Consider the following 20,834-nt stretch of genomic DNA (forward strand, 5'->3'; position numbering starts at 1 on the left):
GTGTTGCCCTTATGCTAAAGAGAGCTGATTAGTGGGCGTAAACTAAGTAGGTGCAGGTAGCATGAATTTTATAAAACTTAAGAGATGGGAGTCAGTCTGATAATAGAAGCAAAATCCTCACAAGGTTCAGAATTTCTTGTCATCTCCAAGAGCGTCAGACTACTATATCTGATCAGTCTAGAGTAACTAATGGGTCCTGACCTGTGAGTAATGCTTGAAGTTTCAGGGGAAACCTAAACCGCAACTCATAACGTGACAAAATACCTATAAAAGGAGTTTCCTCTTATATGGCATGAGTCAGAGTTGGCCTTTGACTTGAACCAGGAGAGCTGCTTCCTGCCCAGCTCCTGCCTTACTGCCTTAGCTCTTACTCCTGCCACAGACTCCTCCTCTTACTCCTGAGGACAGCAAGGTCCAGACCTTTTATGTTGGGATGAAAAAGGTTGCTTTTGTACATTTTAAATATGCTGACTTGAAGTCCGCTGCTTCTTCTTCTCCTCTGATAAGATGTAAATGAAATGCCTTATTTAACTTCTCCTTAACGGGCAACACTTGTAGTGTTTTATACTTTTGGATCACCTTCCTTACTGTGAAGCCTAGCGGGTTGTGGGAATCCCTGAGTGACAGGACTGAACGGCTGTTAGCATTGTGGCTGTTGTAACCATGACGAAGCTAGCCAACACTGCAAATAAAGTGAAGACGAAGGGAGACAACTGTAGTACTCTACAGAAGGAAAACAGGATGTTCTCATGTTCTTTCCCTTTCAGTGTGCAAAATAAGACTCATCTGTACGCCTTAACTTTGCTCAGCAGAGATCACAGTGGCTTGCAGACCGTAAACCTGTCTCTGCGGAGCTGAGAGAGAAAGCAATCAAGGGAAATGGAAAAGAAATATTCTGAAACTAGGGAAATTAAGAGGAACAACCTACTGCTGGAAGCCAACAAAGTGAAATAAATAGCAACACAAAATATTGATAGAGATCAGAAACAAGGATACTAGATAGAATAGTTGCGTTCTTTAGACTTACATGAAAAAACAGCCAATAGGAAAAACAAGGGAATCAAAAAGGAACATCAGTTTTTGCCTTAGAGAACAAAAAGCTAATGTTCTTTGCCATTCCTCCCTCTTCCTCAGATAGAAATAAAGTAAATGGATAAACTGGTCTCCTTGAAGTCATAGTTTCACTATGGACAGGATATCAGCAATTCCTTCTGAATGACCTTCTTACTTTCTTGTTGACTTCCTTCAAACAAGTGATCTATTCTGTTATCACACAAAGAGCAGTTCCCTTGAGAGAGCCCTGAAACATTGGGGTTTTTTTTTTTCCTAATTTGCTTCAGTCTGGGTGAGTACACGAGCAGCTATCAAAGAGAACAGTTTGCAATCTTGTTGGCACACTCTAAGAACATAATACTAAAGAAAATGACAAGGATTGAAAACTAGGCAGCATAAAGATCATGGGAAAAAACCCTTGATTTTAATGAAATTGAGATTACAGTCCAGCTCTGTAAGTGCATTTTCTTTCAGAACATCAGATAAGTTGTTTCATTAACATGAACAAACCAGAAGTGGAATGAGTCTCCTATTGTTATGAGCAATATTTAAAAAATCCAAACAAACACCTCTCACCATCATCTTGGGATCTTTAAATTATTCTAAACATTACCCCATTGTAGCTCGTTTCTATTCATAAGCATGCACCTCTTCAGGGACAGTCCTGGCCATGTTGGAAGCCTAATCCCAGTGATAAGAGAAAGAAAGGTTATCACAAGGATTAGTAGAGGCAAGTCTGCACGTCAGAGAAGAAAATGTCAGTTTTAATAACAGCAAAATAAAACAATTACAAAATAAAGAATGAATTGCCAGCTGAAAAAGACCCAAGGGAAATCCTTTCTGCACTCAACCCTCATCGCATTTGGAAAGGGGAACTACCTCTCACCTGATCAGATTTCCTTCTCTGAGTGACTGCAGGACAATCTATTGATGACTGTGCAAAGTAAAACTTAGAGAGGGATATTTTTTGGAGGAAGTTTCTTGACAATCTTGAACATGACATTCTAGGTTAAAAAAAATATGTCATTCGGACTCACGAGCATATTATTTCAGTCATTGCATACAGACTGCATCCCTATTAAACAGTAAAAATATGGATCTCTGGTATAACATACAAAATAATAAATTGAATGCATATTTACAGAAAAAAAAGTGCCATCATTCTCAATCTTAATGTTTTTAATTGACTGTTAAAATATTAAATGGAACATTAAATTCAATCTGAAAATTTTATTACAAAAGTGTTCATATATTTTAATTTCCATTTGCAAAGTACTGAATAGCCTTATTGGAATTGCTCATGCATTTTAAAAGAATTGATTGCTTTATTCTCTCTTTTGTAATTTAACAAAAAAAAATTTACACTATCTCTGAAGAAGCTGAGCACATAAAATTTCATTAGTTGGCAGTAATGAGCAGAGAGTTGAGCACGTAAAGCTTCAATAGTTTGCAGTAACAGGAAGGCCAACTACAAATGGACGTACACAATAGTGCAAGATTTTCTGTTCCTGATGAATGACATATCAGTGTCTTGAAACTTAAATATGAACCTATCTTAAAGTCTAAGAAGCACGGCAAAAATATAACCCTAAATTTATTGCATTTGATTTTAGATTTTTGAAGTTTTATGTCCTATGTTAGCTTCTATTTTCTGTATTATTTGTATGCTAACTCAGGAATTTATTTGACATTTGATCTGTTTCAGACACTGTCCTGTTATAATTACATTCAGAAACGTGCAGTAAAAACAAAATTAGAAGACACGCATGATGTCTTTACCTTTCTACCAAAGACACCATGAGCACTATGACCGTGCGTACCGCCATAAAGCACTGCAATCGACTGTAAGCCAGTACCAAAAGGAAACAAAGAGCAAATCTGCTGTCTACGCTCAAGGATCTACAGCTTATGCTAGGGGCTCTGCAGCCTACCGCCATGCATCTGCAGCAGACTTCAGCCTTGACTCTTCAGCAGCATATAGTCATGGCTCTTCAGCCTATGACCTTGAGTCAGCAGCCTACAGCTATGGATCTACAGCCTACGATCACTCTGCTGCACAAAGTAAAAGATCTGCTGCCTACAGTCTTGATTCTGAATCCCTCAGCAAGAGCTCAGCTGCCTATAGCCGTGGATCTGAATCCATCAACAAGCTGGCTGCAGCCTACAGGCTGGGATCTGAAGCCTACAGTCTTGGGTAAGCAAATCCATCTTTGAAATAATATTCCCAAAACAAAAATGTCCAACCACCTTGCATTGAAATCAATAGCAAAACTCTCCTCCTCTTCCACAGAAACTGTCTCTGTAACTTGGTGTTTATATATTTTCCAGGCTTGCTCTTTTCCTTTGGTTTTGGCAATGGGAAGGACTGCGGTCAGCTTAGTTGGTTGAACTAATTCATGTGTGATTGTTGGATTGGCACAAAAAAAGCACTGGCAATGCTGAGGCAGCTGAATGATGACATGCTCTCGCTTCAAAGTAGTTAGGCATGAGCCACCTCGCCTTCCAAGTTGTTTAGCCATATTAGCAGAGCTGAATTTAATATGCAATGTTGAGATAGCTTTTGGTTTGAGGCTGGCTCTCATCCAACCAGATTGGATCAGTCTAAGAACGTAGGGCTGTTCACACAAGTTTGAGCTGACGTGTCCATATATCATTAAACAATTCTTCTTTGGCCCAATGGTTTCACTTTCATCAAAGTGATTCAAGAAATTAAAATTTTCACACTGTATATTGGCTGAGGCATACTATTTCCAAAGTAGGAATACCCTGAAGTGTTCATCTTGCACTAGAAGAGCAGCTATGCTTAGCTACCATGTTTTTTTTGTTTAATTAAGATAATAAATATTGCTTAAGCAATTACATTAGCAGAATATTTTAGATATTACAGCCTTACATTATTTGCATGTATCTCAGAGATTTACAGAAATTAGGGGCGCATTAAAGTAAGATTAGAGCAGCTGTTAGCAGTAGAGGAAATAATCATCAAATTATAGCCCAAAATATCTGCTCGCTGTTATATAAATATAAAATTTAGAGTAGTATTAGCAGAACTGATCAAGACTTGTCCATCAGAAAATTTAAATTTTGAAAATTTCATATCCTTGAAGGATTGAGGTTAAAGATGGAATTTTGGCCAAAACCACTACCTGTACCACAGTAGACAATACTTTGTGATTAGAGCCTTCACTTGACTTTCAAGAAGCTCAGGGTCAAGTCTATTTGCCAGGGTCTGTTCAGGAATTTGAACCTCTGGCCATTAGAGCCCAGATGAATGGCAACTACTTGACTGTCTTGGGCTGGGTAAAATCCAGTCTTTGCTGTTGAAACAATTTCACTTGTGCAAATAATTAACCACTGAGTAGAGCAGCAAGAAGCTCTTTTATAGCCTGTTGATGAAGGGAAGCAAACTGGAGATTCTGGGACTGGGAATTATGTTTCCAGAGAGAGGTGGGTAGGGGAAGATATTCCAAATTTCTGCAGTGATGCAGCTGTGCCTACACGCTGTTGCTAACGCTAACCTAAAGCCTCCTCCTTCTTATAGAAAACATTCCTATAAGCAATGGGAACATTACTTGAAGTTGCAAAAAATTATTGTAAAAAACCTTCTTCCGACTCCCAGTTACTCTGGTTTGTCAGACGAGTTTCTTCTGAAACCTGTATATTCTCACCAAGAAGAACTCTAAAGTCAGTCAGCAAAGTAATATTAAAGGAAATGGAATTGCTTAGTTGGGAGAGAACTTAAAACATTTCCAGGTTCCCTGAGGCTTTGTTTGAGACAATAGCTTTTGCTTTAAAATAGTATATTTGGTGATACTTCCAAGTCACTCTGTAGTACAAGAGTTGCCAACAGATTGATATACTATCCTGGTAGCCAGAGATAAGAATGTCTCAGCTGTAAATTCGTTTTTTTTCTGTAATCCTATCCCTGAGTTGGAGGTTTGAGAAACTCAGTGCTACTATGTAAGACTAGGACTCAGGAAAGTAGACCTACTCAATTTAAATGTCCCTTGCACAAAACTTAATACATGAGAGAATACGGTTCTGAATGATAATATCAGTATTTAACATAATTCTGTGGTTAATGTGGCCTTTATGTTGGCATTTATTTGGTTTTTGCAGTGCATTTTGCTGCAATTTGCAAGACGTGAAGCAGAACAAATACTGTGACTATATGGTTAAATGTAGTGCCAATTTCAAGTAATTCTTTCCAAGTTTGTACTATCTTCCCCAGATAGCCCAAAGTACTTCAAGGGATAATGTGAAGACAAAAAAATGTTACTAAAAAAAAAAAAAGAGCAAATAAAAGACTTTCTGATTTCATCTGTATGAATGGAATGGTGTAGCAAAAAAAAAAAAAAAAAGTTTTCAAAAGCTTTCAATTTTCAAAAAGTAGAAGGAGCCCTGAATTGAGATGCTGTATCTGAATGACCTACAACAGTGGTGGCTGCTTGAAACCTGAATGAACACATGAATCCAAATCTAGATAAAATTCTTCAGCTAACAATTGATTATTGTGTATCACTGGATTTTCACATCAAATCTACATTTATGTATCATGATATAGTTTTGTGAATAAACCTCATTAAGTCCAACAGGAAAAGTATACTATTAAAAAACTAAACTTTTATTCAGGTTACTTCTTATTTTTATCTAAGAAAGCTTCTGCTAAACTTTACTATACTTGCAAAATTTATGTCTCAACCTTTTCTGTAGCCACCATACAGAACAGAGTGTTCATAAAGCAACAGTTTTGACATGCAGTTAGTGCTATGTGAGGAATTTATCATGGGACTAGGGACTAGGTAACCTGCAAGACCTTGACCTGAATCCGATTCCCTGACGTTGGAGCCTCGCTTGAGTGGAAAACATGCCCAGAGCATGGACATAAAAAGCTTGAAGGAGCTGCAGCTTGCTTTCTCATGAGGACAAACATGACTCTGTTTGCAAGTGGACTGTCCCTTCCCCATATTTCAAGTCTTGTTCACACCATGACAGCTTGAAGAAGTAAAAGGAGAGACATGAAAATGGGCAAAACTGAGAGCAAGTATGGAAGCTTGCAGCTTTGCTGATTGCAGTTTGCCAAAGCTGCAAAAACCTGGGCTCCTGAAAGAAAGCGAGTTCCCACTTCACACCTAGCCCTCCCTTCCAGCTTGCGGGGCCGTCTTTAGCCCTATGCTGCTTCTTTGGCCTCTGCACAGCCAGGAGGAGTGGGGATGTGCTGCTTCCCCCAAGGAGCGAGGTCTGTACAGGTGAGGGGTGGCAGCTCTCTCCCAAAGGCCGTTGTTGTGGCTACTTGTCCCCTTCCTGGTCCCAACTGTAGGGGCTGCCAGCGTGTGCAGGTTGTCTCCTGTGGGACAACCTTCTTCCCACCGCACTGCTCCATCCTTCATGTGCTTCTGAGAACCTTTGAGTCAAGTCTGCCAAAGCTGCTTATAGCACGACAGGCTTGTCAAATGGGACTGCTGGATTAGACCCATTTACCTCTTTTTTTGGAAGCTTAGTCATTTGCCTTTGCTCAAACTTGCACTGCTTTTCCATAGCCAGGAGCATGAGATAATCCCGTTGTGTCACAGAGAGGTTATCTGCCACCAAGTGGGTCAGAAATTGCTTAGAGAGAAAACAGAAGTTATTGGTGTGGCATATATTGCCACATTTGCATATATTTTACAGGTGAAGTGAAATAGCAAAGAAGACATGGCACAATTCAGGAGACTCAGTCAAACAGAAGAGAGGTGCCTTGCTAACTTGCAATTAATTAGGCTGCCAGACAGTAGCAGTGAATGATTTTCTGAGCAATATTGTACTCAGGATCAGGACAGGGCTGAGTAAATAATACAGTTTAAGAAACATGAGAAGACCGTAATCTTGAGATCCCTAGTGCCACTGCTCATCATTTGGTTTGTTATAGGTGAGGGTTAAGAAGGGGGCTTGCAAACATCATAGCCAGGCATGGAAATTATTTTAATGAGATTGCTATGTGGAAACAATTCCCCTTTAAAAGAATTTGTTGTGGAAGCTGTGCTAGGGAACAGCATGACTATTGCCAGCAATATTGCCTGCACCCATGACAAATCTGTCAGCAACTTAAAATGAATATAGTCACCAGAGAGCACTTCGTGTCTTCAGAGGCTAGCTTTAAAGAGCTCTCTTGTAAAAATCCTTTTTTTTTTTTTTCCCTCTCCTTTAACTGAGTTTGTCAAACCACTATCTCCTCTTTGCAGTGAGTAGATTAACAGAATCATAGAATCATTTAGGTTGGAAAAGACCTTTAAGATCATTGAGTCCAACCGTTAAATATCAATGCTAGCATTTTCTTAGTTTCTCAGTAGAGTCACTGAATTGGGAGTTGGGTGACTGTAAATGCTAAAGGCACAGGTACTGTCCTGTAGAGATGTAAAAACCAGAGAGCCACTATTAGCTTTTCCCTCTATCCCAACAGAGGAACTAAAACCAACAGCATTGTGTAGGGCCACTGAAACTCACAAACAGAGATTTTGTTTTGATGTCTTACTCTCAGATATCACAGAACCATAGAATGGTTTGGGTTGGAAGGGACCTTTAAAGGCCATCTAGTCCAACCACCCTGCAAGGAGCAGGGACAACTCCAACTAGATCAGGTTGCTCAGAGCCCTGTCCAACCTGGCCTTGAATGTTTCCAGGGATGGGGCATCTACCACCTCTCTGGGCAACCTGTTCCAGAGTTCCACACCCTTACTGTTAAATTTTTTTTTTTGCTAATGTCTAATCTGAATCTACCTCTCTATATTTTAAAATCATTACTCCTCATCCTATCACAACAGGCCCTGCTGAAGAGTTTTTCCCAATCTTTTTTATAAGCTACCTTTAGGTACTGAAAAACTGCTATAAGATCTCCCTGGAGCCTTCTCTTCTCCAGGCTGAACAGCCCCAACTGTCTCAGCCTGTCCTCATAGGAAAGGTGCTCCAGCCTTCTGATCATCTTCATGGCCCTCCTCTCAACTCACTCCAACAGGTCCATGTCCTTCTTATGTTGGGAGCTCCAGAGCTGGATGCAGTACTCCAGGTGGGGGCTCACAAGAGCAGAGCAGAGGGGCAGAATCACCTCCCTCGACCTGCTGGCCACGCTTCTTTTGATGCAGCCCAGGATGCAGTTGACTTTCTAGGCTGCAAGCGCATATTGCCTGCTTGTGTTGAGCTTCTCGTCCACCATCACTCCCAAGTCCTTCTCCTCAGGGCTGCTCTAAATCCATTCTCCACCCAGCCTGTATGTGTGCTTGAGATTGCCCCGACCCATGTGCAGGACCTTGCACTTGGCCTGGTTGAACTTTGTGAGGTCCAGCCTGTCAAGGTCCACCTCGATGGCATCCCTTCCCTCCGGCATGTCTACCACAGCACACAGCTTGGTGTCGATGGTGAACTTGCTGAATGTGCGCTCTATCCCACTGTCCACGTCACTGACAAAGATGTTAAGCAGGGCCAGTCCCAATACCGATCCCTAAGGAACACCACTCATTACTGGTCTCCAGTTGGACATTGAGCCGTTGATGATATGTCTTTGAGTGCAGCATCCAGCCAGTTCCTTATCCACTAAGTGGACCCTCCATCAAATCCATGTCTCTCCAGTTTAGAGACAAGGATGCTGTGCAGGACAGTGTCAAATGCTTTTCACTTATATGTACTCTTACATATAAGATGTATTGGCACTGCCCTTGCTCCTGTCTTGAAGGAACAGGTTTCCCACCCTGCACAAAGAGAGTCTGTACACACAGTAGATGTAGAAATGTGTTCTAGGAGCGGACCACAACATCCTATTCCTTAGTTATTCCACCCTCACATGACAAGGCACCTGTAAGCTCATTTAGACCTCTGGAAAATCATGTGTTTTGTCCTTAGCATGCTTTTGTTGCATCTGTCTCTCTCACTTTATTCCAACAGCAAACAGGGATGCATTTGGTACACACAATAGCTGTACTAGCTGTACCTGCCGGAGGAGCTCCGTTAGCCAAGAGGCATTTTCCAGGCTCTCTTTCCAGCAGCTACTTCTTTCCTAATGCTTGAATTGATATTTTAATATGCTGAAAACCATCAAGAAATGAGGACACTAATCTTGAGTCACCAGCTTTGATAAGGCGGTACAGATAGTATCTGACCTGGAAAAAAGCATACATACGCTAGCTGGGCAGATCAAATGAGGCTGAAAGCTGTTAAAAGGTCACGGTACTGTTCCTCCCTGTGAAACTAGAGAGCACTGATACCCTGCTCTTCTCCTCCAAGGAGATTCTGTTCCACATATCAGGTAAAAGGTTGGAACATTTTAAAATAAAGGGCAAGTTTTTAGAATCTGATTCAAGAAAACAGAGTCCTCCTTTAGGCTACCTAAATACTGATTGTAGGCAGGCTTGGGTTTTTATGTTGGACAAGAAGAAAGAGTAATAACAAGAAAGGAAAAGAAGGAAATAAACCTCATGACAGAAGTAGTGACCAATTTGTTTTCCCATGCAAAGAGCTCCATTTGAATATGTGTTTGCACTAGCCTCCATATAGCTTTGCCTGAATGGAAGCAAAAGATAGAAGGATTTGGAAAGGAGAAACATTTTCTACTGCTTAAAATTTATTCATCTCCACTCTTGATTTATGCAGAGATATTCCAAAAAAAAAAAAGAGTTTGAAGTAAATCTAGATTTCTTTCTGAAAATAGCTGGATGCTCTGATGCGGTCATGAAGCAATTAGAAATTTCAGAGCAGCTGTGAGAAGAAGTGAAAACAAAACAGAAAGCAGGGTGTGTCAGTGGGTTAATCCAGGTTATGGTCATAGCTGAAGTATTGGGTGCAGTTCTGGTCATCTCGTCTCAAAAAGTACAATCTGAAGCTAGAAAAGTGTCTGAGATTAACAAGAAGAATAGGGAAGGTGTGGAATACCTTCTGCTGGGAGAAGGTAAGACACTGGGGCTCTTACCTTAGGAAGAAGGCAAACATGGGCATATAATGCTGAAGTGAAAGATGTGTGGAGAGTGAAGAAGGAAGTTTTTCACTATTTTTCACATACAGTGGCAGGTAAGCACAAAAGAGGTTATAATGTCACAGGTTAGACCAGGTTCAAAGAAGGCACTATTTTCCTATATTAAAGAATTGTAAGTTTACTGCTACAACCAGGACGCAACCTCTGTCTCAAGATGTCCCTAGGCCTTTGCTTGAACCCGAAAGGACTTGTCAACATAGGTGTTTCTCTACCTAAGCTTTATTTTTACGTGCTCTTGACCATTGCTGGAATAGGAAAGTGGTCTAAAATCACCCTCAGCATTATTCAGTGAAACAGTTCTCACTGGGGCCCTGCTTGGTCCAGGTCAAGTTTTTGGAAGAACAAATGACTGAAGTAAATTCATCTGAGTGTCGTGTTAGCAATCTGAGAAGGCAAACAATTACAGGGTCCACATAGATCTGTTATTCAGCTCACAGTTATCATCTGTGCTTTTGATAGCCGAGTGCTCGCTCCTTCTTCTGTACCGTGATAAAGAATTGTGACACAATCCTTGCTCTTAGAAGACAGCACAATGACTCTTGCTGCAGCTGCCCCTTCCAGAGAAAGAATAGAGGAAAAGGCATCTAGAAAGGTGCTTTCCTGGTCCGGAGCACGTACACATAAGGGCTGTTCACTGTGCCAATCAAAGGATGCAATGACATGGAGGATCCAGGAATAGTAATCCAGAAAATAATCAAGTGGCTGCAGCGAAAGGTGCTTCGATCAAGAGATATGTGGTGTTGAAAACTCAGGAGAGAGTGGGAACCATCTGTGCCATCATACAGTATTTTTATCCTATTTGTCATACCTCAGTAAAACTCAGTTCCATCCCTGTTTCTCAGGCTCCATTGTGATGGAGATCCCTGGCATTAATCTGAAAGACTTGGGGGATATTTTGGTTAAAGTCACCTGTGGAAGGCAGAAAAAAACAAAGGTGAAATATTCAACTTCAAAAACTTGGAGTTATTAAAAAACCAACCAACAATCTGGAAACAACCAGGCATCAAGTGGCCTGGTTCAGCCTAAAGCCCCTAGGAAATCTTGTGGCAGTCAGAGTCAAAATTCCAGGTTTGTCCCAGTTTAAAATAGAACAGGAGTAAAAGTCACCTGCAAAGTAAAACCTGCATCTCCTTACAGTCCATTTGTGAAAAATAATTTAAGTACTTTGCCTTTGGTGTTTCTCAACACTTATTTGATGATGATTTCTCGCAATGTGTTTGTGGTTGGCCATAGTGATTGTACCACATCATTGCCCAACCCAGGAGCAAGGCTATTGCATACATTGTCTTTCTCTTCACTTTTATTTTGCTCTGCCTGGACTGTTCCCAACTGATTTATGCTTGGATTTCTGTCCCTAAAGTTGGATCCACCTCCCTTGGACTCCTTGCCTAGCTGCCTTGGGCAGTGCCTGGTATCAGACCCTTGCACAGATAGCCTGTCTGTAGACTTGGTCCATGCTTTGGCTGACCCAGTGCAATCTACCGTGGTAAACCCTTGGCCCTAGCCCTGCGGTGTGTGCCCCAGCCCCTCTCTGGCTGTGCTTTTGTGTACAGGGTACCAGGGAGGAAGGAAGGAAGGAGAACTGGTGCAAGTTTTTTATTTTACCCCCTGTACGAAGCATTTCTTGGCTGTGGTGCTGTAGGCATGGTGATGGTGGCTATAAAGTGGGCACCCAGGCAGCACAGAGGAGACATCTGCCTTACTGCAATGCTGGGTGAGCAGATTACAGTTGAATCTGATGAGATGAGGACTAAGCAGAAAGGAAGGGAAACTCTTACTGACGATTTTGGGAGTGGTAGGGCAAAGAAGTGAGGACTGGAAAGCAGATGTCGGAGGGGATGTGAGGTTCAGGCAAGGAAATAGATGGACAAGGGGAAGGGATGACACTAAAAAAGCCATTAAGAGAGCTAGAGAATGGAAGACTGATTTAACAGGCACTATGTAGGGAGAGAACTCAGTCTAAGCAAAGGGACGGGCACAAAGAAACGAAGGAAGGAAAGATGGGAGAATGAAACTGGACACCGGTGATCTCACACACACAGTTGCACATGGATAGATTATTAACACATATTTTGGAAATTAAGCACTCTTTCTGATACGACTTGTTTTGGTGGCACCTCTGGAGCTTGGTACTTTCGCAGGGCTGCAGCCTAAGGAGAACATTAGCCCAAGTATGGATCTGTCATCTCACATTATACGCGTGTAACGTTCTCAGGGGCCCAGTGCTAGCATCAGTTCTGATTATATGTGTACAGCATGCTGCGTAGAGACACCAGTGTAAGCTACCCAAGGCATGGGAAGCAGGTTAGCCGTGTTAGTGGTACGTGTCTGGGCTAAGGAACCTTGCTGAGAAACCACTTGCCTTAGTTCTGCTCCTGTATCTGTGCACAGGGGTATGCTTATGCTGTGTGGACAAACCTCCAGAGCAGAAGCAGACTTGCATATGATTTCCCTTGATGATTCTGAGACAGAGATGAATAGACACTTCAGGTATTTATACAAGACTGGCAGCTAATTAGGATATTCCAGCTGTAAGACGTAGATCTGAGAGTTAGAGATGCTGTGTTGATTTTGGAAAGGAGGAGGGAGGTATTTGGAGCTTCGTTAACACAATTTGTAAGCTTGTTAAAAATGAACCCAGAATGACTGCCTCAAATATGCTTCATACTCTTCAAAATCCCTCCCAGGCTGGTGGGAAGGGGAAGTCTTTCTTTGGTTTAGTTTTCTTTCTTTCCACTTACTCTCCATCTACCTGTGCTATGTTACATGGCATCACTTCACACAACTCTGCTTTCGGTGGGGTGGTACAGGAGAGCAGTGGGAATAGCAACACTGGTTACTGAGCAATAGGCTGCCCTACAATTTCTGTAGAGACACTTAAAGGTGTTATTACTTTGAATATATTTGCACATCAACATTTTGGTTGGGGACTAGACAATTTCAGGACCATAAATTTTGGAAATGAAGATGTTATGAGTTCAGACACAACCTTCAGAATTACTCAGTAGTCTCAGTGACTTCAGGATCTGCCAAATCTGGGGATACAAACTCTCCGAGTCCCAAACCAAGAAGCTAGTAAATGTGCATTGCTATCAGGTATATTGATTATTCTCTCTATTTAGATTTAATATCAAGGGGTGTCAGTGCTATATTTGTAGTTATGAGTTTGTCAAAAGTGCATTTACTTGTGTGTTTAATAACTCTGAAGACATGGCTATTAAAAAGATATCTTCTTGCTTGTCAAACAAGAGAGAGGAAAAATTTATAGTACTTTAATAGTATTTTGGAGTGTTCCTTAACAACTTTATTTTTCTGAATGTAACAGGATTATTTTTATTTCAGACTGAAAGACTCCAATTTAATGATTGAAGATCAATCCTATAAGATGAGTCCCAAAGCAAAGAGAGCAAAACAGAATTTGGTATCTGAGGACAAAGAGAATGAAGCCATAGACTACTCAGTGCCCATATTCACAGGACGGTATGTTCATTTTCCTTTTGTTTGGTATCTTATTTCTGACATTTTATTAACAAATTATAAAATAACAAATCCATTAATATTTTAAAAAACTCCTGTATCTCAAAGTGATTGTTTGCACTTCACATGAGTGATAACAAGGCAAAGACAAGTCAACTGACTAGCAGAAAATCAGATATTGAGCATCCAGAGCCAGGACAAATGAACCTAGAGGTCTGGGCTTTGTTTTTAACACGTCGCCAGGGCCACTTTCTGTGAAATTAAGATATAATTATAGCCCTGTTTACTGGAAACTGACAAGCATGTTGTCCACATTATTTAGCTTATTCTCTTGGTTTGAAGACTTGTTTTGTAATTCAGTGTCTCTTACCAATCATTAAACATAGAAACAATGAAGCGATGTGTTAATGTTTTGTCCTGGCACGGGGAAAACTTGGAATGAAACCAAATACTTTCTCAAATCATCATAATGATTCATACTGATCTCACGTGTTGGTGGTATTTATTGATGTAATATGTCTTACTGCAGTGGTGTCCTCTGTAAAGCTGAATGTGAACTTTATGTAGAAGCCAGAACCAGCACGAGCAAGGCCTCCGGCCTTTTTGGGGGTATGACATACTGATTTTATTAGGAGGCTCTTTCAGTTTGAGCATAGTCATTTGTTCAGATTAATACATACAGGGGTGTGCCAGGGGAAACTGGTTCCTGATTGGAGGCCAGGAGAAAAATTTCTTGCCCACCTGCAGTTGAACAGAAGTCTTCCTTCAACCTGTCTTTCTTCTGCAGCACAGCATTTTCTTGGGATACTTCCAAGCTGTTTCTGGGAGCCAGTGCTTTTCTGTTTACTGCTTTTCAACACCCAATATCACTTCTGCTTCGTGTCCAAACTTGTGCTTTCACGTGAAACTGAGTTCCATCTTGTCAGTGGGAGATGGTCTTTTGAGCATTTGTGATGCTTTTGTGATGAGATCAGCAGTTTTGTTTTTTATTAATTCCCTCCCACTATCCTGGAGTAATATTTTTTCTCACCCCTTGTACATTTCTGTGTCAGATTCACTGCTCTTTGATCCAATCAACATTCAGAAGTGCACGCTGTTGCATTTTGACATAAATTCTTCAGGGTTTCAGATATATCTTCTGTGACAGAAATACATAAATGTGCCTCACAAAACTTGTGTTAACATATTTTCAAGGTTTCTCACTACATTTGCGCTTCACCCAGTGTTTCTGCTTATGTAGCAATACATTTGCAATTCACCGTCATCTGTTTCCCATGCCCTCAGACACAAATATCCTCCCTTTTTATTGTGTCTAGAGTCTACAAAAGTAAAATTTATAGTGTGAGTCAGTAGCTGAAAATCATGACTGATGGCTAGCACTCCTGGATGATGACCTTAGCTGTGTGATCCTAACATATCATGTTAACATCTTAACAAATAATCTTTTTTTTTATTTTACTTTTTTTTTATAAAATGAATGCAGTAATATCTAGTTCAGTGTGACGGTGTGTAGATTCATTTATTTGTGTCTGCAATACTTTGGGATCCTACATTAGAAGATACTGTCAGATTCTTACATTGTTGTTACTATTCTTCTTCTTCCTGTTGTTTGTATCAATCTTACTTTTTGCACATGGCAACTCAGGAAGCTATGTGTGCTTTTGTGCCACTGAAATGACTCAAATAGATTTAAAAAAAAAATTAGTTAAAAATATAAAAAGGGCATATGATGATTGCTAGGGTGCCCAACTCAACATGTCATGAAATGGTTTGGGTATCTGTTTTAGGCTTTTTTTCTGTTGGTATAATGTTCACGACCATATGCCAAGACTGCAGAAGTTGCATGCCACATTCCTGTCAGATATTTATTTTTGTTTGTAAGATAACAGCTGAAGCCCATTGAACCATGTGCATGTTATATGTCATTCCCAAATTCCCCTGTGAAATTGATGTGTTGTTTCCCGTGGACAGATAGCTTTTACAAGGAATAGTTATTTATAAAGGTCATCTTTCTGTGGGTTCATCAGAGCTGTTGCCCATGCTGCTGGATGACCTTCAGCACCGTGTCACCATTTCCATTATTTGATTCTATTTTGGAGCCCTCAGGTTCTGCTGTAAAACCTCCCTCGCTTAGATTATTCACTTCACAACTGTTCTTCTGAAACACCTAGCCTAATCCTTGCAAGATAAAATTAAGGACACCCAACCGGTATTCTAGATAATAAAACATCCAGAGCCTGATTTAATGCCATAGGTGCTAAAGACACTGGATGTGGCTTGCGGAACTGTTTGCAACTACTAATAAGCCTATGCCAAAGGACTGCAGATGGCAGATACCCTTTAAATAATATTTTGTGTCTGCCATTTGGGATTTGATCCCATCGCTTCTGTTTGAAAAGTGTTTTCTACTGAAACCCCTGAGACTTGACTGCAGAATGAGTTCTTAAATGGTACTGCATGCTGTTTCTGATGCATTCATAGTTTCAGGGAACATGTTTCTCTTTGATCTGGGCAGATTATAACAGGAAGAAATGATTAGCAAATCTAAATATTTAATACTGTTGATCAGAAGTACCCGGGGACCACTACTGCAGTTGACTAGGCTGAGTCCTATATTAGTCTGAGGATATTCATCAGCTCCTAGAAGATGCTTTATGCCGTGAGGAGTGGGTCCATACTGTGAATTTGCTGAGATCTTAGCTACTGTAATTAAGGAGGAAATAATGTCAGCTTGCCTTTGAAGAAAAAATGCCAGTGATTCATTTAAACCGAATGGAGTTTTCAAAATTGTCTTTAGAAATCTCTGCCATATCTCTGCAGCTTCAGGTGATATTTGTGGTGGGAGCTGATGTGCCTAAGTGAAGGGGATCAGTCATCCCACTGATACTTTTAAGGATCATCCCATTAAAGCATCCAGAAACACAGAAAGTTCAAGGCAGAGTTTGAACACATGAGGGAGGTCAAAGCTGTATGCTGCTAAGTAAATCTTTTAGTCTTTTGAGCAATTTTTATGCATAATTAAGTTTACAGCATTTTCCACTGCTTGACTCTCTTACATCTCACTGAACTGACTTCACAGCCCACAGATGAGGGCGTGGATAGTTAATTGTGGGCTTGAATAAAAATTTTCTTGAGTGTTGAGATGTGCTATCAAATGCATAATATTAGCAGTCTTAAATAAAACAGAAAAAAAAATCATTCTTCCTAATCTTTTTGCTTTGTAGTAGCAGAAAGTGTTTTATGATAAAACAGTGAGGTTGTGCTTGAATCCCTTCTGGAAACAAACAGAGGCTGCTTTCTCTATAGTGCTTGCATGATGGCACTTAAGAACTTAAAAAGAACCTGTTTTCATTGTGCCATCTAATGTTACCCTAGAGTAACTAAACTCAGCAGAAGGATATTAATGCTTCTCCTTAAGTCAAGGAACTCTGAGTGTACATGCATTACTATAGCAGCTATAATGTCCTGACAGTGCCAAAAATATATGGCTGAAATGGTACTTCCATATGTGCGTATGGAAATAGGATTGGATCTGTTGAGAGTAATCATTCTTTGCATCTTGCCTCTGTAGAAAGCCTGAGGAGGATGCTTCAACAAAATCCTTAATCATCTTCCTGAAAACATTTGGAAGAAGAGTCATCCTACAAACATTACAAGATTGAATTTCCTATGAGCAAAGAGAACTTTTTGTGATATACAGTAATGTGGGTTTTTTTTTTTTTGTATAAATTACAAATTAGGACATTGCTATACAGCTACAATTATCTCTTGCCCCTTTGGTAGTGTTATTATGAGTGCTGCAGCATAGGTCAACAACTGAAGATCTGTGGGTATGCCTTACAGTGGGTATGTCTTTACAGTGATAGAGATATAAAACCACAGCAGGATAATGGTTAAACAGAAAATGTGTATGGCATAGTTACACAGACAGCTACTGAAAATGGCCACAACTTTAGACAGTGAAATACTCATTCTGTAGTACCTTTCTGTCTTTCTTCTTTAAATACATGTGAGACTGCAATAACAGAAATACATTATGAGAGACTGTTGGCCACTGTAGTCGGCTAATTTGATAGAAAGTATAAATGGAATATGTTCTCAGCATTTTCCAATGGGATTCTACTTTTAAAAAATTCTTTCAGAGAAGTGAGTATCAGTGGGATCACAGACACAGAAGAAGAAAGAATTAAAGAAAGTGCTGCATATGTTGCCAAGAGGAACCTTTTTGCCAAAAGTGAAGGAGTTAGTGTCAGCAAGGTGGCCAAGTCAACTTCTGAAGAGGAACATCATGAAAAAAAATCAAGGAAGGTTGCGATACGGGAGTCTGCTGAACGAGTGGCCCTGAAGAAAACGGTAAAGGAGTACAAATTAACACCTAGACTGTAAACAATGTGGGTCTTTTTCGTTTGGTGGTTGTAAGATATTTAGCACAACAGGGCCCTGATTCACACCATGGGCAAACATAGTGGCAGTAAAACCCAAAGTATTTTCAATGCAAGTATCTTCAATGACTTAAAGTCTTGTTATCTTGGTGTCGGGTAGATAAGAAAAGAGGTTCAGTGTCTGAGGTAGGCACCAGGAACACTTTTGTTGTGATGGGAGAGAAGGAGGGAGAACATGGCTGGGGAACGCTCTTTGGTCATACCCACACCTCATTAAATGGTACAGCATCCTTCAGCTGAATGATGAGGCAGTTGCTGGTAGAGAAGAAAAGTGCCAATATATGTATCTTGCCAATATGGAGGTGATGGGGTAATTTCTCAATTTTTATGGCCTGAGAACAAGACTGTCCAAAGTGTTTACCCCAGAGTTTTAATCACAGGGTGTAAATTAGGGAAGGAATTGCCAAAGACATCTGGAACCGAATCTCTGATTGTGGGTAGCTTTGATATTATTGTGTAATTTCTTAAAAAATAATACTCAGAGGATAGTTACGAATATGTTATGACCAGACTGGCAGAATATATCAACTACAAATGTTTCATTTAGCAAATTTATTAATGTTTTGAGCAGAAGAATTGGCAGTATGCTTATAAAATATCCTCATGATGTGAGGTTGGAAAGGGTGTGAACACTTTGAAGGACAAGGTAAACATTCAAAATAATCTCAAGAATTGAGAAACAGTGAAGGTGAAATTTGATGACAGCCAATGGAAATCACTACACACAGAAGGAAAAGAACAAGTAAACGAGGAATGCTTGGTTAGGTAGAAGTACTGGAAGATCTGAGAGTTGTAAAAGATCACAAATTTAATGTCAGTCAACTTAATGTCAGTCATTGTTGTATGAAAACAAATGCCATTCTAGAATGTATTAACAAAAGTATTGTCATTAAAACATAGAGGGTAATTATTTAATTATGTTGAGACTGTTGGGCCTCTGATAATGAGTAGTTACTGTTTTATGAACATTGAGGAGAAGTAGAACCTGTCCAGAGCTGAGAAACAGCAATTGTAAGGAAAATTGGTATTGCGCAGTTTATAAAAGATTGAGAGCATTATGAAAGCTGTCTTCTATTAATAGCCTTAATACAGGGAACAGTAATTCTCCATACATGTGAAAGTTAAGGCAGAAAATAAACAGCTTAGTTTGTAGAAAGCAAGATTTATAGTATATTAGGATTTTTTTTTCCAGCTTTGAGGATAGCCAAGCAGTTGAAACAGTTACCCTGGGAGCAGGAAAGATCCCATCAGCAGGAAAGGTTTGAGATCAGGTCTGTCAGAGATGATCTAGAGTACACAATTTTGCGTTAGAGAAAAAGTACAGAAGACATCTGAGTTTCAGACCTATATAATCTTTCACTCCGTGTTAAAAAAAAAAAACTAAATGTGGAAAATTATTTTACTTAGAACAGCTTTAAGAGGAAAAAAAAAAAGTAGTAAAATCAAATCTAGCTATTTTGGAAGGAGAACTTCTCGAAGATGAAAACTTTGTTTTCTGTGTCCAGGTGAGATAAATACATTAAGTATGTCTATCTGGATTTTTAAATAAAAATCACGATTTTTTTTACTGCTTTTTAAAAAAAAATGCTTTTTGTGTATTAATAGTTTGCACTTACAACTGCTGGTGTTTACAATGAAATGTTTATTTTCCAGCTAGAAGACACTCAGGCATTCCACAAAAAGCTGAATCAAGATAAACTTTTACATCCTCCTGAGTTTGTTATCGAGCCTCGTTCTCACACTATCTGGGAAAAGCAAAATGTCAAATTTCATTGTTCTGTGGCTGGCTGGCCAGCCCCCCGTGTTACATGGTAAGTTTGCATCTCTGTCACTGAAAGCCATCACATAACTAGTATCTGAAGTAATTTCAATGAATGTGGTATTTTTCCAGGGAAGATAGAAGTTCAATTAAAAGAATCAGGTACAGAAGCCTGTCAAGCACTTTTCAAGTCACCTTGTACAAAAAGAAAGCAAAATATTAAAAAGCAAAATAATACTTTGTATAAAAACAATAGGATTACATAGATTTTGTTTTTCATAGAGACATCCAATGTATTATTTCTGTCTGCTGATGAAGGAAAAATAGCAGTTGAATTTACTGTTAGTACAATCCTTAAAATAATGTTTTCCAAATACTTCTGTGTTGTCTGCTAATGCCATTAATGCCCCTGAAGCATTAAAGCGTGCTTTGGTCAAGAACTAGCTGTGTGGCTGCTGGGCAGTTATAGTACTGAATCTCCATGAAAGTGAGATCTCATGATGAAGGCTGTTCATAGCAGACACATCATAATTATTTGAAGTAAAAGACTGCAGATAGATCCAGGACCATCCAAATCTTCTGAAATCTTTCAAGTCTATTGGAAACTTTCTATTCACTTGAATGGTCTTTGGACTAAATCTTTACTGTAAGAACTCTAAAATATACTCTTAGTCATAGCTGAAGGTCTAATTTGACTCTTGGGTTAAAGTTTACCTTGACTGGAATTGATTTTAGCTTAATTAAAAATGACTTGTGCAGCTTTACTCTCTCATTATCTATTGAGATGATCTTTCTCACCTATCTCATGCTACACAGATACCATCAAGTTGTTAAGATAATAGGTAAAAACTTTTTTTTTTCCAAACATAAAATGAGATTTGATGTTCATTATTTAATTTAAAAGGTTCTTCTAGACTGTGCATATAAAATGTATGACTGTTTTTAAAATGAACAAAGAATAAGCCTGTGTTCAGCATTAAGCATTAATTAGGAATAAGTCCTAATTCTATTTGTGGAGACAACAGAAAATATCTACTATATCATGTTGTTAAGTAATACTCATATTTTGCAATTTACGACTTGAATTACTTAATGAACCCTGTGT

General features: G+C 39.6%; 1 protein-coding gene across 1 annotated transcript in view; it reads left to right on the forward strand.

Moving 5' to 3' along the window:
- MYOM1 (myomesin 1) overlaps positions 1–20,834 on the forward strand; it is an 81,145-nt gene that overhangs the window by 831 nt on the left and 59,480 nt on the right. Inside the window, exons 2-5 of the mRNA XM_086740678.1 lie at positions 2,759–3,247; positions 13,394–13,531; positions 17,671–17,881; positions 19,624–19,781. Of these exons, the coding sequence (XP_086596804.1) occupies positions 2,820–3,247; positions 13,394–13,531; positions 17,671–17,881; positions 19,624–19,781 (935 nt within the window). The 5' untranslated portion in view covers positions 2,759–2,819. The remainder of the gene's footprint in view (positions 1–2,758; positions 3,248–13,393; positions 13,532–17,670; positions 17,882–19,623; positions 19,782–20,834) is intronic.

This window comes from Chlamydotis macqueenii, chromosome 2 (genome assembly GCF_036417535.1).
Source record: "Chlamydotis macqueenii isolate bChlMac1 chromosome 2, bChlMac1.mat, whole genome shotgun sequence".
Lineage (NCBI taxonomy): Eukaryota > Metazoa > Chordata > Aves > Otidiformes > Otididae > Chlamydotis > Chlamydotis macqueenii.